Source organism: Galeopterus variegatus, unplaced genomic scaffold (assembly GCF_000696425.1).
Source record: "Galeopterus variegatus unplaced genomic scaffold, G_variegatus-3.0.2 Scaffold5551, whole genome shotgun sequence".
In the NCBI taxonomy this organism is placed as follows: domain Eukaryota; kingdom Metazoa; phylum Chordata; class Mammalia; order Dermoptera; family Cynocephalidae; genus Galeopterus; species Galeopterus variegatus.
In genome coordinates this window covers 63,626-80,499 of record NW_007731662.1, presented here as the reverse complement: position 1 = coordinate 80,499, position 16,874 = coordinate 63,626, and the positions used below count along the sequence as shown (strand labels likewise).

The following is a 16,874-nucleotide window of genomic DNA, read 5'->3' as shown; positions in this document are numbered from 1 at the left end:
CAAATGAGATCGTATTTTTCTTGTTTAACTGCCATCAAACACAAGCTAGAAATGAATTTTTAAAAAATACTGCCTTATGTTGAAGAAATCAGAATTTGTAGGTAGGAATAGTGAGGAGGAACTCCATTAAAAGGTATCCTGCTTTGAATATTTTTAAGTAGTAAGGTCCTCAGATGCATTTAAATGGGATTCAATTTATAAAATGCATTTAGTAAGATCTATCGAAGTGTGTTGTTGCATAAAGTAAAATAGTGTTTCTCAGTTTCTCAAGTGAAATATCACTAAAGGTAGCCGAGACTGAAATCCTGCATCCCCATGTCCATCTCAATCGAGATATAGATAGGGCCCAAAGTAATAAGTTCTTAGAAGTTTAAATTCAGTGTTTAAAAATTTGTGTCAGTTTTGTATTCTCCTCCATAATATATCTGAACTTGTTTTTAAAGTTTGTTTTTCTTCCAAATCTTCAATGAAATCATGCTTTGGAAAGATAAGTCAGGCTTGTCAAATAGCTACCAATACCCCTTCACTGGCCCTTCAGTTCCCTCAGAGATAGCGCACCCTAATTTGAGAAGTTTGGAAGATGATTCCTTTTTTAGAGTTAAAATATAAATTTATGAATAGTCTTAAGAATCAAAGAAAAGTCCCAAATACTTTGCTCAGAAATACTTCAATAACTGTTCTGAAATCATTATATTCCTAGCAAAATGTTCATGGAGATAGTAAAAAAAAAAAAGCCCAAATTTTTCATTTTGGATGTTTATTATAGGTATGTTTGAATTCACCTCCTCTATAAATTTACTACTGAGCTTGGGATATTTATGGGATAGAGAGCAGCTAGGATATTTTATTTTTTCTTTTGATTGATTTTAAATGCCATACCCAAAGTCAAACTCTCTGTGTATTTTATGATTCTAGGAATAATTTTATATGTAAAGCTGGGTATGGAGAAGAGTTAAATAGAATCTATTATCAGCATGATAGAGGCCAAAAAAAACAAAGCACTATTCTGAATAATGCAAACACAGTAAACATTTAACCCCCTGCCACCTTTATAAAACCTCTTAAATTATTAAATCAATATACCTGCACAAAACTGACATACTGTCAGGATAATGGAAACTTTAGACTTTCTAAGTTGGATGCCAGATAAATAACTTTGCTTTTATATAAGGAATTTGCCACCTTGTCCAATTCCTTTGGTTGCAAAGCTTGACCTCAGTAGCTGCTTGTAATTCAGAGAATTCTGAGGCAGTACAAGTAATGACACTTGGATAATGGGCAGCAATTTAAGGGTGTCATGCTTCACAGAGCCAGCCCATCACAAGTAAAGCTGAGAAATGGTACCCTGTGGCCAGCCAGCCAAATTGAAACTGAAGTGGTAATTGATATCATGGGCTATCACTCTAATGGGATTGTCACCCATTGATCTGAAATATTCATTTTTTAATCATGGGCAAAGAATTGGACAACTTAAAATGACAGCTCTCTATTCTCAGGACTTGACACCCAGACTACTGACATTGTTCTTTTCAGTTCTACAAAAGTGACAGCATTTAATGCAATTGAATCAATAAATGAAGTTACACATAAAAGGTCAAGTGAGAGGTTTCTTTTTGGTTCTTCTGTTATATTACACAAGCTGTTAAAACAGTTCAGTCAGAAAACAGTTTGACTTGGAAAAGGCCAGAAAAATAAAAAGACTGACATTATACAATAATTATTTTAAAAGCTTAAATAGTGTTAGGTATATAACCAATCCATTTGAAAGAAATAGCTGTTCCTGCTGCTTTTTTAAAAAAATGACATCTGACATCTTTGTCGATATTTGTCATATTTCCACTTTGGTCGATAACAGTGTTCTTTCTTAGCCAGTGTGTTCTAAGATAGTTTTTTCTTTCCTTTCTTTTTTTTTTTTTTATTTTTGGTCCAGCTTGTTTCTTTATTTCTGCAGAAAAGGACACTATACAGTCCTTAGTGAAGTTGTCTACATGGTGTTATTTCAAAGGGTTCCTTTGTTTCTTTTTTCCCCCTAGCTTTATTGAGATATAATTGACAAATAAAAATTATATATATTTAAGGTATACGACATGATGTTTGGATATACTTATATTGTGAAATACATTGTGAAACAATCAAGCTAATTAACATGTCTACCACCTCGTACCATTTTTTTGGTATGTGTGGCAAGAACATTTAAAATCTACTCTCTTAGCAGATTTGAAGTATACAATATTAGTAGTATTAACTATAGTCCCCATGCTGTAATTATCTCTCCAGAACTTATACATCCTGCATAACTGAAAATTTGTACCCTTTGACCAACATCTCACTGCACCCTCCCCCCCAACTCCCCCCACCAATTCCTTTTTTTTTTTGTTTCTTGTGGTAGGCTAAGTAAGGGGTCTAAACTTTAATCTTATGAATATGTTGGATTAACTAGTACCAAAATTATTTTTGTCTTTTTTGATATGTAAGCAAAAGCCATAGTCTCTAAGCAGAGATGACAAATCCTTTCGGCTTGTATATGATATGCAAAAAGTTTTTCCTTCATATGCCTATACAGGCAGAATAGAATGTCAAAATTTCCATTTTGTTTTTATTTTATAAATGGAAATCAGTTGACTTAATGACCAAATGGTGTGTAATGTATTGTTGAAGAGTGTTGTTTCGAATACCAGACATTGGTTTTAATCTTTTTGCAAAGTTTTACTTGAGGAGGTAGATAGCTGTCTAAGGGAAAAATGTTGGGCTGACATCCAGAGAAAATAAACATTATTATGCATTTATTAATTTTTTATGTTCATATAGCCTCAATATGTGCATAGAACAGGGCATTTATCTTTTCTACTATAATCATGTATGATTATTGCATATCATAGTCTTAATATGAGTTGTACATATTGGCAGAATTTTATTTTGGGTGATTTTAACTTTTATATTTGAGACTTTCTGACTGCCTAGAGATAGTAAAATGTTAGTTCACCCCAGTTAGCTTTGAGTGAAGATTTCTAATCCTCTAGAAAAATAAATGCATTCAAAATAGTGTGAGTTACTTTGTAAAGCTACCATTTTGGTAGATCCATTTATGTGTGGAAATTCAAAAACAAATCTCTAATTCTTCTGTCATATCTTTTTTATGCTTCACCAACTCATGGCCAATACCCCCAAATTCATATGTAAGAAAAGCTTCCTAAAGGTCAACAGTACAATATCTTGAGAAACATTTCAGATTTTAAAAAGAATTTTCATGGGCTGGCTGGTTAGCTCAGTTGGTTAGAGCACAGCCTTATAACCCCAAGGCCATGGGTTCAGGTCCTAGTGCCAGCAAGCCTCCAAAAAAAAGAATTTTCAATATTTCAGGATCATTCAGAGGCAGATGCCTTGCTAACAATGTATCTTTGTTAAGTAGATTTATCACTCAGTGGAAAGAGGTTTGTTGCTTGCATGTTATATAGCATATTTCAAATAACATTGATGTATCTATGTCAACAAATAAGGGTGTTAACTGCAATTCATGCAACAATTATTTGTTGAGAATGTATGCCAGGTGATATTCCAGGGTCTGGTAACAGCTTTATTCTCTAGAAGCAGAGTATATAATAATAGGACTTGTTACACCCTCATGATAAGAATAATTATGAAAAAAATGTAAAAATTGGTATTTTGGCATGGAGCAATTTTTATATAATACTGTACAAGTTGTGTGATTCCCATAATTAGGCCACGTCCTTCCCACAGCTTATTTTTTTTCTAGGGAGTTTGAAGGGCCCAGTACTGGGATATATTGTGTATGATTTGGGGGTGAGGCATGAGGTATGTGGGTAGGAATGGAGGGAAGTATATTAGATTTTAAGAAAGTACAGTTTCAGTGGTTATCCCTTTTTTAAAATAAGTAATAATGAATATTTAGAGCAAGAATTGTTTTGTAAAAAGGAAAATGCTCCAAATCTATGATTTCCTATGTTTTTGTGACATTATTTAAATCTGAGGGATTTTCCTTTTAAGAAAAAGAAAACGTGAGTACAAAATCCTAAATTCTCTCCCCTGCAGTGCCTCCCTCGCCACCCCACACCCCACCAAAAGTTACAGATTCATTGTAGAAAAATAATTATTAATGGGGAGGAAAAATGCTTTCAGATAGAAAAGTTAGTTCTGAATTTCTTCTGGATTTGTGTATAGAGTAATGGAACTTGTTGAAATCTTTGTTAGAGGCAGGAAAGAAGTCACTAAAGTAAAATCCTTTGTGTTGATATTAGATTTTGTGTAAGTTACTTTTTTCAAACTTTGTTTTTGTTTAGCACTTAAGTAGTAACTTTTTTCAAACTTTGTTTTTGTTTAGCACTTAACAGAAGAAAAACCTGATGGCCTTATCAATGAAGCTACGAGGTATTCATATTTAAAGTATATATTGATTGCTGGCTATTTGGAAAGAGAAAATCATTAATATGAAAACCCAAAACAAGCTGAAAAATTTAAAAACATAGTCAAGGAAAATTGATTGTCTTTTTTCCCCATAGGTGAAATATTGCTATCTACGGTAGTCCCCCCTTATCTGCGGTTTCGCTTCCTGCAGTTTCAGTTACCCTTGGTCAAGTGCTGTCTGAAAATATTAAATGGAAAGTTCCAGGAACAAGTAATTCATAAGTTTTAAATTGTGTGCTATTCTGAGTAGCATGATGAAATCTTGTGCTGCCTTCTTCCCTGTACTTGAATCATCCCTTTGGCCAGCATATCCACATTTGTATATTCTACCTACGTATTAGTCACTTAGTAGCTGTCTCAGTTATTAGGTTGAAAAAACTTATTAAATTTAGGGTTTGGTGCTATCTAGGATTTTAGGCATCCACTGGGGGTCTTGGAACAATTCTACCTACGTATTAGTCACTTAGTAGCTGTCTCAGTTATTAGGTTGAAAAAACTTATTATATTTAGGGTTTGGTGCTATCTAGGATTTTAGGCATCCACTGGGGGTCTTGGAACGTATCCCTTATGGATAAGGGAGGACTACTGTGTTTGTAATGATCTGATAACTAAAATTTTACCTAAAATCTAATTTTTATTGTAGCATAAAGTGAGTGAGTGCTAGACACAGGAGATCTTCAGTTGTGAGGAATGTGTGAAATAGTAACATTTAAAAATGTTTTCTTGTTCTCATACAATTTCTTTGAGATTGACGATTATTATAAAAAATAGTTGGCTCGCTTAACTGTCTTTCACAGTAGTTCATTTGATTTCAGTGTTCACTGTTATTTATAACAATTGAGGAACAAATATGGAAAGTCTTAATTTGTCATTTAAAACATTTTTGATTTAAATCCTTTTATTTTCCAAATTGATGTGTTTTTAAACTTATAAATATTTAAATTAGTTTGTCTATCCTAAGCAGATAGATTACAGTCACAAAATATGCTGCTGGGTTTAAGAGTGAGGCCCCTGGGATTTGCTACAGATGATCCAGACATAGATGATAAAGACTACAAGCAAGCAGTTGATTCCCTATTATTCTGGAGTATGGTATTCTATTGTTTTGTAATCCTGCCTAAACACTGCATTTGATATATTATTATGATTCAAATTAGAATTAAATATTTCTGTAACTGTTTTCCTTATGAAAATATATTTATTATAGAAAATATAAATAGCCAAATAGAGAATAGCAAAATGTTATAAAACCCAAAAGAAAATTAAACACAGAAGTCCTCCAATTTAAAGATTGCAACTGTTTATGTTTTGAGATAAGTACATTCAGTTTTTATTCAGATAAAGTCCCCTAAAAACAAAATGGGATTGTGATGTACATATTGTTGAAACCTGCCTTTTCAGTGAGTTAAAGTTAATTTGGTTTTGAGAATTTGGTTGTGTTCTTTGAGATATTGCATAAGACTAGGATTAGAAGCAAATAGTCTAGTGATTAAAATTTCCTGAAGAACTGAGGAAAATTGAAAGAACCCTCAGCTTTACTACTCCTGATAATAGATAAATAGAACTTCTAGTTACAGTAATCTGTCTTGTTAAATAACATTGTCAACTGGATTCTTTAACTTGAATTTCTGTGTATCTATTTTACAGAGATAATGTGTATTTGTAGTGATGAAGAAGGCATTTGTGCAAGATCCTGATATATCTTCTGAAGTGTAGTTTTTTTAAAAAAAAACTAATGTAGTGTTTAATGTTAAGTGAAATTGTTCTTCATATTTCTTTGAAAATATGGTAACTATTACAAGAAATATTTTAGTAAGTAGACTCTCCTTAAATCTATCATATTGGGTATCTGAACTTGAGTTGACAGTCATCCTTTTGATTGTAAACTGTTTTCAACTTATCTTTGTAACTCCAGAGTAGCAAGTGAAAGCACTTAGTAAATACTTTTTTGGATGAATAATGGGAAGTCTGAGTTTATATAGTGATGAATACAATTCATCCATGGTATCTGAAGAATAGATAGATTAAGAGTAAACTGGGACTGGTCGATTAGCTCAGTTGGTTAAAGTGTGGCCTTGAAACACCAAGGTCAGGAGTTTAGTTTACCATACTGGCCAGCAACCACAAAAAAAAAAAAAAAAAAGAAAACAGAATCACTACTTTAGAGTACTATATAGTTCTTAACTGACGTATTGATCTGAATGAGGTGTTTCTATTTATCTTTAATTTTTAACATTTCTCTTTGACATCTATTCTCTGTTTGCTATTTTAGGCAAGTTGCTGTGGCAGATATCATTCTTATCAATAAAACAGACTTGGTTCCAGAAGAGGATTTAAACAAATTAAGAACAACCATTAGGTACAAAATTATAAGTGTGTTGAGTACCTACAAATCCTAAGTGTTCTATACAAATATTTTTACCATAACCATTGCCCTGTAGAAACTTAAGTTTCGAGGTTGAGCTGCCTCAAGACCATTAGGGAATCACATATGTTATTGTTGGCTAATTGTTGTGTAAATAGAAATATATAAAATTATTTCCCATTGCTTGCAGAATATAGTTCAAAATTTGTAGACTGACATTCAAGGTCTGACTTCAACTTTCTTTTCCTGTCTTTTCTTTGACTCTTTCCCAACATGAAGCCTCCCTAACTTTACCCAGGATGGTTACTTTACTTTTTCTTGGGTGTGTCTTGCTAGATCCCTTTACTCATAACGTGTCCTTGCTCTGCCAATCCCTAAATTTCTTCTTCATCTCTGTTTTTTAATATTTATTTTAGCCATTTTATTTCTGTAGAGCCTATTCTCCACCTGCCTCCTCCCCCCACACCATAAAGTCTTCTCTGACTCAGGGGGTCTCATTTTTCCCTTAATTCTCAATGACTTTATGTCTTCCTTAACTGTCAACTGTACCTTTGTGCCTTGTCTTCCAGCTTGCTTTATTATCTTCAGTATCCATGGCCAAGGCTCATCAACATAGGACAGTATGAATGATACTCAAATATGTGTTACATGATCCAGCAGTCATTTTATTGACTGTTCTGGAGACTCCCATTCTTTTTGAAAACAAAGATGGACTTTTCAAATGAGGTTTGAGTTCAGGGACTTTGTTTGGAATTATTTTGTTAATACCCAGACTAATAAATGCCATATGAAAAGAGACAGTAGCTTTTATTATTGGTCATCTTTAATATATGCAAAGCTTTGTACATCATGGCTCAAAATTGCTATTTTTAGTATTTATAACTTCTGTTAACAGATTTTGAATCTGTCATGTCAGTTCATGTAGTATATGTTATAAATTGAAGCAGTAAAGGTAGGGCTTGTAAGGAGATTGTTTGCAATGATTTATGATTGCAGAAGAAAGAAATTCATACTTTTCTTCATATTTAGTCTTACTTTAATAGTAATGTCCTTAGACTTTACTATAGAAATTATATAATGTCTCTATGTGGAGGGTAGGTAATGTTGCATAATGTTTAAGATCATGGACCTTGGAATGTGCTTGGGTTCTAATCTTTGGTCTGTTTCTTACTGTGTTCTTAGAGAACATATTTAACCTTTTTGAGTCTCATCTGTAAAACAGGAATAATACATATCTTATAAATTTGCTTTGAATATTACGTGAGACAATGCTGGTAAACTTTGTAAGTGCTCTATTAGCTATTATTATCGTTCTTATAATGTAGACTTTTTTTCTTAGCTTACGTAGTAAGTTCAAGTTACAGTGAATAAAAAAATGGAAGAAAGAGAAAGATGGCTGATATTTTTGAAAAGTCTAGAAAGGTAAAAGTGATAAATGGAGATTACTTCTTTTATTCCTTTTGACATTGGTGTTCTAAATTTTCTTTCTCTTTTCAAAATCTTGTGCACCATTATGATTGTTAGGAAGAACATAATCTATTTAGCAAACATTTTTGGCATAAAGGAGTGATTATTACTACTTGGTTTATATATCCCCATATTGACTGTCTAGGCTGGATCTCTGAAACTGACAGTATTGACTCTTGGTCAGCCTGTTGCCAGCCTGTACTTTACAATATGCCAGAAGAGAATTTGGAAGAAGCAGTTTGATAACCAACAGGTCTTTCAGACTTTTTACCTCCATTGTACATCAGACTTGTGACTGATTCAGAATCATATTTGGGGAGTTGAAAGAAGGTAAACATGTTTGAGAGGAAATAGCCATCAGATTACAGAGTATATTCAAAAGGGAAGGTTAAAAATGTTGTAAAATATTAAAAGAAATAGTAGAGAGCCTTACCTCAGAATCATTGCATGTGGGAAGCCTTGCCCATGAGAACAAGCTTGAACAAGTAGCAGATATCTCAGGCAGGTAACCCTGAGGACAATGGAATTAATGACATAAAGATAAATAGATGAGGTGCACAGTATGTTGAAAAGGATTTAACCAGTACTTTTCGGTGCCATACAAAGGGAACCATATTTCATTAATTTAGTATCAGAAGAGGGAGAACAGGCATAATGGGCTGAGAGCTTTGTTAGGGAACTGATGAAGTTATTTTATAAAGGAACTTGAGATTTGTGACTTAGTGTGAATACTGAGGAGAAGGTGGGGTCAAAGTCACTTGTAATCAGGTTTTTATTTCTAGCTATTTCCACAATATGTGCCTGGGGAAAAAACTGTCTATCAGTAAAAATTTTGAGTGCTTACTCATTTTAACAACACTAGACTTACTAGCACTTTATGAACCACTTTTTCTAAAGTGAAGAGTCTTTTTATAAATCACAAAGTAGCCCCTAGTCTGTAAGTTGTGCACATTTTTGCATATCATGTTTTCCTAATGCATGAGTGTTATATACCTGATTTATGGTTTGAAGGAAAAGAAGAGTTAAACTATAAAAAAATGTAAGTTTTGTTTTTCTATTTTTAATTTTTTTCTAGCTCCAGATATATTTGTGTATGCTTATTTCCTGTTTTAGATATGTTTTGTGTGCTTTTAAAAAAAAATAACATTTACTTTTTACCTTCTCTTTCTCATTTTTAAATTTATTTCAGATCAATAAATGGACTAGGAAAAGTTTTAGAAACACAAAGATCAAGGTACTTTTAAGAAGCTATTACTAATACTAGCAACAAATAATTTTACCTTTCTCATTTTTAAATTTATTTCAGATCAATAAATGGACTAGGAAAAGTTTTAGAAACACAGAGATCAAGGTACTTTTAAGAAGCTATTACTAATACTAGCAACAAATAATTTTACTTATTAATAAACATTAAGTAATTGATACTCTTGATTTTAATATGAGAAAATACAGGTGTATTTAAAAAGGGAACAAAAATATTGTTTTGAATGCTCTTTATAAATTAGTTTGGCATATTTAGTTAATACATTTGCCTCTCTTTGTAACTAAGACTACAGAACTATGATAACACTGTGTAACTGTGCTTTTGCTTAATGAAGAAGAAAACATAGGACTTTCAACCATTCAAGAGGGTAACTCAGTACAGAAATCTGAAAAAGTATACTGAGGAATCTTATCTTAATTTGAGGTATTTAAATGGCTTTTCAATATTTTAAAAACTTTCTTAGCATTTCATAGTTGCAAAAAAATACATCATGTTAAAATAATATGGAATTTTTATGTTTCTGATACATTTCTTTATTAAATGTTGACTTCCATTTCCTTTGGCTTCTTCTCTTTTTGCTCTGTTTGTACAGATATGCATTATTGTACAAAGTAGATGTTCTCTTTAAACAGCTGTAAAATGTATTTTTGTAGATTGAACTCTGTTTACCATTGAATATGATCATGATTCAGAAAATTTCCATAAGGGGGTATTTTATTAAGCTCATTTTTTGGTGAGAATGGCTCAGCAGCTGATAGACCCAGCATCATGCAGCCAGCAACTCTGAGGCTTGCAGCTGGCAGTCTAGTGCCACCCAGTCCCTAGTTGAGAGATTCTTTTCTTGAAGGACAGCAGAGGCCTTAGCTGAGTAGCTCGTCTGCTATGGCAGAGATTAGAGGTGCTGACAGACTACCATTAAGTGTTAGGCAGTAATAGCAGCAGCTGCTTATATGCATGTCAACAGCTGGGGTACTAATTTGGTATGCATTCTCAGGAGCCACTCATCTGCCAGCAGAGGTGGCAGAAGAATGCCCCTAGTGTAAGTCCTCTACAAGCATACACCGAATGTGCTCCCTGCATTTCAAATTCCATTGTAGAAAATCTAATAATCTAACTCATGCCATGAGCCATTCCTCAGTGTGTCATCTTGCTTTTGCATTCTATGTTTCCTTCTTAATTTTTTTCTTTACAAAAGACACACCAACAACTGCATAATACTTAAATAAGCTTTAAGTAAACTTTTAAAAATCTTATCTGTAAATAGCTTTGTTTCTGTCATAGTAACATTTGTTTAGTTCATATTTACAAACATCTTAAAGTTAATTTTCTTCTTTTGTTAGATTTCATTTTGGAAATAATGCATGTCCTGAATAAAGGTTTTATCTTGATTGGTTTATGATGTAAAGATTTTGTTTATTTGACATTTTTACATTTCTTTAATTTGCTCTGTTATATTATAGAACAGTAAACATGCAGTGATTAATTTTTGTTACTTCAAATGGATGAATGAACAAGTGAATAAAATCCTTTTTCTTCTGTTTCTTCAATATCTGGTGTTTGCCAGTGCATCTGAAAATCTAGGGACTTGCTGAAACAGTACTTCCCTACTATGAAAACTGAAGTCGAATCAGATTCTTTTTCAGTGTAGATCAAACATTCATAGTAGAATTATTAATATTGGGTCATGAATCTTATGTTTCATGAGAAATATTTATATTTCTCAAGATTCCTTGAAGCATAGCAACTTGAGCTTCCCTGTTTAGAAACTAGAAATTTGGTTTTTAACAAAATAGTTGAAATCACTCTGATAGAAGTTTTGTTTTATTTTTTGCTTTTTTGTTGTTTTGTTTTGTTTTTTAACTTAAACCCTTTCATATTTTGTGGATGACAAATGCTGACAATAGCAAAACTGCTATAAGCATGAATAGAAGAAGGCTCACCTTGAGTATTTAAGATTAAGGAATAAGAATAGTGTGTAGCGTTGTCTGGTAAGACTGAAGTTGATTTAGAGGCAAATGGAAGTTTTAGTGGACCACATAGACTTCAGCGGCAGGAGTGGAAGATTAGAAGATGTGCCATTCTTATTTTCTCTGCACTTTTTTTTAAATTTTAGAGATGTAAGTGAACTGAACAGAAGTCAATAATCAATTCAACAAACTATTTATTGAACATTCTATTGGCTGCTGGGGATTTTATAGCATGTTGAGGATTTAAGCAATGGATAAGGCCTTCAGCGGCAGGAGTGGAAGATTAGAAGATGTGCCATTCTTATTTTCTCTGCACTTTTTTTAAATTTTAGAGATGTAAGTGAACTGAACAGAAGTCAATAATCAATTCAACAAACTATTTATTGAACATTCTATTGGCTTCTGGGGATTTTATAGCATGTTGAGGATTTAAGCAATGGATAAGGCAAAAGCTCTGCCTGTAAGGAGATCAGTCATTTGGGGGAAACGGAAATAAGCACAAAGCAATGTATTAAACATTATTAACATAACAGGAATATTAAATGCACAGGATACTATAAGAATAGGAAGATAGAGGAATGACTACTGAACTCTTCATGAAGAATCTTGAAAATTTTGGCTAAGAAAGTGATGATTGACCTGAGTCTTAAAGAATGAGTACGTTTTTCAGTTGGACTAGAGTGGGAATGACTTTCCAGGTATAAGGAAGACTTTGTATTACAGGGACCTGTAAATATTTTAGAATGGCTAAAAGAGGTGGCGTTATGTAGCAGAGAGAAAAAGTGGTTTGACCGAGGAGGTAGAGAACTTACCACAAGGTGTTTGGATGCCATGATGCATTGTTTGGATTTTTCTCCTGCAGGCAACAAGGAGTTAGTGAAGGATTTTAAAAGCAGTATGACTCTGGGAGGTGGATTCAATCTGGGACTATTTTCTGAGGTACAGGACATACAGGAAGGAGGAGCAACTTGGGACGGGTGGTGGTGTAAGTAGATTTGGGAAAGATGATTAGTTCAGTTTTGTAAAACATTTTCAAGTTTGAGGTGCCACTGGCAAAGACCTTTGGAAACTTAGTTCTAGAGTTCAGGGCTGAGCTATTAGTATCTAGAACTCGTATACCTGGAATTGGGTGGTGCATGCTGTTTGTGAGACTCACTGTAGTTTGAAAAGACGATTATTTAGTGTCCCTAGAGTAGCAGCTGCACTCTCGTTCCTGCCTTGGAGAGCTAAAACCTTCTTCCTTTTCCTTCTCCTGTTCCTGATCTTAGGCTACTTAAAGCAATCTTTAGACATAGGGAAAATTGAAAGTAGCTATTCATAGGAAAAAGATAAGGTACTCCTGATATAGATCATTCAAGAAATTAGGGGGAAAAAATGTACTTTTGAAGGTTTTTTTCCCTCTTTTTGTTTACTTTGTTCTCCTATTCTGGTTTTAAATGATGGATTGGTCTTTTTATTTATTCGTTTGTTTTCTATTTTAATGTTTTGGAAAAGATCTGTTTTTATCTCCAAAGGAGTAAATTAAATACATTCGATGTCATGGAAATTAGTTTTCTGGTCATATGCTTTGAATAAGTGAAGAATTTCTTTTTCATGGCAGTACTAGATTTGGGGAAAGTTCATAGAAACTTTCATCTGGATGTTTAGAGGTTTTCCTCTTTTACTCTTCATTGAGAATTTGGCACAGAGTATAATTTGTTGTACATCTCTATTATTGATCCTGTCTGTATGGGAAGTATCAAAAGAATCTGGGTTTAAAGCAGAATTATCTCTAAATGATATGTATTCTCAAGGACACTGTCACAGTGAAACAGTAGTTTATTTAGTAGTTTATGTTTCAAACTGAATTTGATATTCACAAAATTGGCATGTGAAACTTTATTAAACTTTAAGCTATTTTGTAAAGTGAAGATAATAAACTTAGGGGGAGACTTCATTCGTTTGTGACCTGTCAGTATATATATTTGTTCAGTTGTGAGGGTGAAAAAGGAAATATTTTTAATATTAAGACTTTGGTCTCTTAGTGTAAATTGATATTCAGAAATTTCTTCATGGGACCTTTATTTCTTTGCTTGATCATTTTCCTAATTCTGCACATCTAGAATGTCCAGAATTTGAAGTGTTGTTACAGTCTATTAACACAGACCTTTGGAGTATTCTTTTTTGAATAAGATGAGAATTTGTCTGTCTTGTGCCAAGATAAGCGTTCATAATCTAATAGAGTGTTGTTGCCACAAGTACTGAGTATGTGGTAGACCGCTGAGAATGAACAAAGCAGGCACAGCTGGTCAGTCCTCAGTTAAAGGAGGTGTGTTATTTTACATGTTTGTGCATTTCAAAGAAATCTCGAACCTGACAGACAAAGTTTTTGTTTCCCTCGTGAGAAAATTTCATAAATGTTTGGCAAGCTTCTGGAGTCTAATTTTGAAATTTAATTATACTTCTGTCATTCTGTCTTAAATGTTCCTTCATTTTAGCTTTCACTGTGGAGAAATCACTGTGCTGTTTTATGGATTTATTTTAAAATTGGAACTTAATCACCAGTCTTTATAAATTTACTTTTGTGTATTTAAAACAATTGCATTCCTAATAAGATCTAATTATCACCAATTCTACGAGAAATAATGTCTATTCAGATAGGGCACTAACTGGGGAGTTTCTGTCTATGTGCAATCTCATTCTGAATGAATGAAATCAAACAACATAGAATGAATTAATATTTATACATCAGTTGTTCAGCTCCTTGTATTTTGTATTACATGTTATATCATGGGAGGGGGAGTAAAAGAAATGCAAAAATTCCAAGGGTATTCAAAGTAATACCTATACTACTATGTTATTTTTGTTTGACATTTCTTTTGTTTCATCTTTTGAGTCATAAGCTGCTTGGAAAAGTTTCAGTTCTTTAGCTGATGAGGGGGCTATAAAAATGTGTTTGAGAAGCCCATAAATTTTAGAATTGAAAATACAGGTGAAAGTAATAAAACAACTACAGTTTGTTGAAGCAATAACTAAGTAATTTTCTGCCTTCATCTTATGCCATTCACCCATTTTTATGAATTTTATGTATAAAAATGTTTTACAATAGCCTTTTTGTTTCTTGCCTGTCATTTTTGTGTATTTTCCAAAATAATATAATATGCTGATTAGTCTTTATGCCTACGTTTTTTGGCAAAAGAGTTGTAGAGATTTTTTCCTAATTGGATGTAGTTCACAGGAATTCCAACTGTTCACATTGGTTTTCTTTCTTTTAGAGTTGATCTCTCTAATGTATTAGATCTTCATGCCTTTGACAATCTCTCTGGAATAAGGTATATTTGCTATATTTTGGTTTTATTGTAATGTTCTTTTTATTCCACAGTTACAGAAATGATTTACACAATTGCACCCTTGATTTAAACTTCCTGTCATTCATTTGGCATACAAGACCATTCTTTTTTTTTTTTCCTTTTTGTCTTTTTTCGTGACCGGCAATGGATCGCAACCCTCAGTGTCGTGCCCGTACCGGACCGGGACCGGCAACGGAATCGCAACCCTTGGTGTTGCGCCCGCACCTCGCTCAGCCAGTGAGCGGCCAGTCTGTATGTGGGATCTGAACCCTTGGCGGGAGCGCCGCCACACTCCCAAGCGGCACACTGTAGCAGTGCGCCACCGGGCCGGCCCTACAAGACCATTCTTAATGATTATATTCTTGAAAGTTTTGTTATTTGGTTGTTTGGAAATCACAATGCATTTTCCTATAGAAATTATAGTGTAAATGATAGTCAGCTTTAGAGACTAATTGTTGTTATTTCTATGCTAACCACTGTGTATTATATTCTTTCAATGGAAAAATACATGAAATACATAGAAAATTTTATCTTGTCCTCACACAAACACCTTACTTCCCCTTCCTTTAGTGATGGATCCGTTTTCTGCCTCTTTCTGGGGGGAATCTTTTTGATAAGGAAGGGAAGAAATTATTCATGGACATCAGTAGTATCTTTTTTTTTTTTAATTGTGGTAAGAACATTTAACATGAGGTCTACCCTTTCAACAATTTTTTAAGTGTACAATACAGTGTTGTTCACTGTAGGCATGATGATGTACAGGGTATCTCTAGAACTTATTCATCTCATGTAAATGAAGCAGCTCTCCATTTCCCCCTGTCCCCAGCCCTTGGCAACCAGCATTCTACTCTCTGCTTCTATGGGTTTGACTATTGTAATTACCTGATACAAGTGTAATCATAAAGAATTTGTACTTCTGTGACTAGCTTCTTTAACTTAGCATTATGTCCTAAAGGTTCATCCACATTGTCACATAGGGCAGGATTTCCTTTTTTAAGGCTGAATAGTATTCCATTTTATGTATATACCATACTTACTTTGTCCATTCATCTGTTGGTGGACATTTAGGTTGTTTCCACTTCTTGGCTATTTCAAATCATGCTGCATGAGTACCTTTTTAAGTCTCATATATGTCCATGCAAGATCGTGAGAATGGACACCTCTCTGGACATTTTGAATTAGTGAAGCTATTTTACTGAAGGGTATGCATGGTGGGTGGTTCTATACTTGAGAAGCCTAATTTCCATTCTTATATATATTTTCAATTTTGCCTTAGCCATGTTTTTAAAAACTAATTTTATTCTCAACTAGTTTTTGTTCCCCCTCAGTCTCTAGTATTGTCCACTTTAAAAGTAGCATGTAAAGTAACATGTGAGGATAGGGCATGATAGTGTTTTATTAGACCTCTTTTACCTTATAAATTGGAGAATTTAAATTCGCATTTAGTTTGTTAAAAAAAAAAAAAAGTTTGGAATTATTTCAGCACCTAGAAGTGTGGGATACGTAGGGCAGTTATCTTCTTCTCAGTTTGGAAACTGAAACTTAAAGAGGTGAACTTGAAAGTGACAGAGTCATTCTAGAAGTCATTTCAGTTGAGAGCTATTCATTTTACCTGTAGCCTCTGGTGTTGGACCAGCACCTTTTTAGGTTAAGTGAATAATGGGTTAAAATTACAAAGACATTTCTGGGGTACCTGGACAAAAATCATCATTTGCCTTTTCAGTTCCAGTTAGGAGAAAGGTGGCAAAGTTTGGCACACCTGAATTACATGTGAGTGATTCCTATTTTTTAAAAAAATCCTTGTAAATTATGTAAGGTTAGAGTGCCTGCTTTTGCTTTTTGGTAGAAATAGGTATATCCTTTCAGGCCACTCCTGTACAAAGTTGCAAAATCTCCCTTCAGCACCCTGACCCATTTTCCCTGATGTCAACTTCATGTACTACACTAAGTTTTTTCATACAAAGCTTTTATGTTTCTAATTTTGAAATGAAGGGCCCCTTTGGCCGGCCCGGTGGCGCACTGGATAGTGCGCCGCTTGGGAGCGCGGCAGCGCTCCCGCC

The 16,874-nt window shown here is 33.7% G+C and overlaps 2 protein-coding genes across 3 annotated transcripts in view; both read left to right on the top strand.

Moving 5' to 3' along the window:
• Positions 1–9,498, top strand: part of LOC103605030 (COBW domain-containing protein 1) — a 27,152-nt gene extending 17,654 nt beyond the window's left edge. Inside the window, exons 7-9 of one of the 2 annotated variants that reach the window (XM_008589610.1) lie at positions 4,340–4,386; positions 6,695–6,781; positions 9,444–9,498. In XM_008589610.1, coding sequence (XP_008587832.1) covers positions 4,340–4,386; positions 6,695–6,781; positions 9,444–9,498 — 189 coding nt within the window. Of the gene's footprint in view, positions 1–4,339; positions 4,387–4,517; positions 4,577–6,694; positions 6,782–9,443 lie in introns of those variants that run through there. The other variant, XM_008589611.1, reaches the window with a different exon arrangement.
• Positions 9,499–14,689: 5,191 nt separating this feature from the next.
• Positions 14,690–16,874, top strand: part of LOC103605031 (putative COBW domain-containing protein 7) — a 14,198-nt gene continuing 12,013 nt past the window's right edge. Inside the window, 1 exon segment of the mRNA XM_008589613.1 lies at positions 14,690–14,796. Within this exon segment, the coding sequence (XP_008587835.1) occupies positions 14,690–14,796 (107 nt within the window).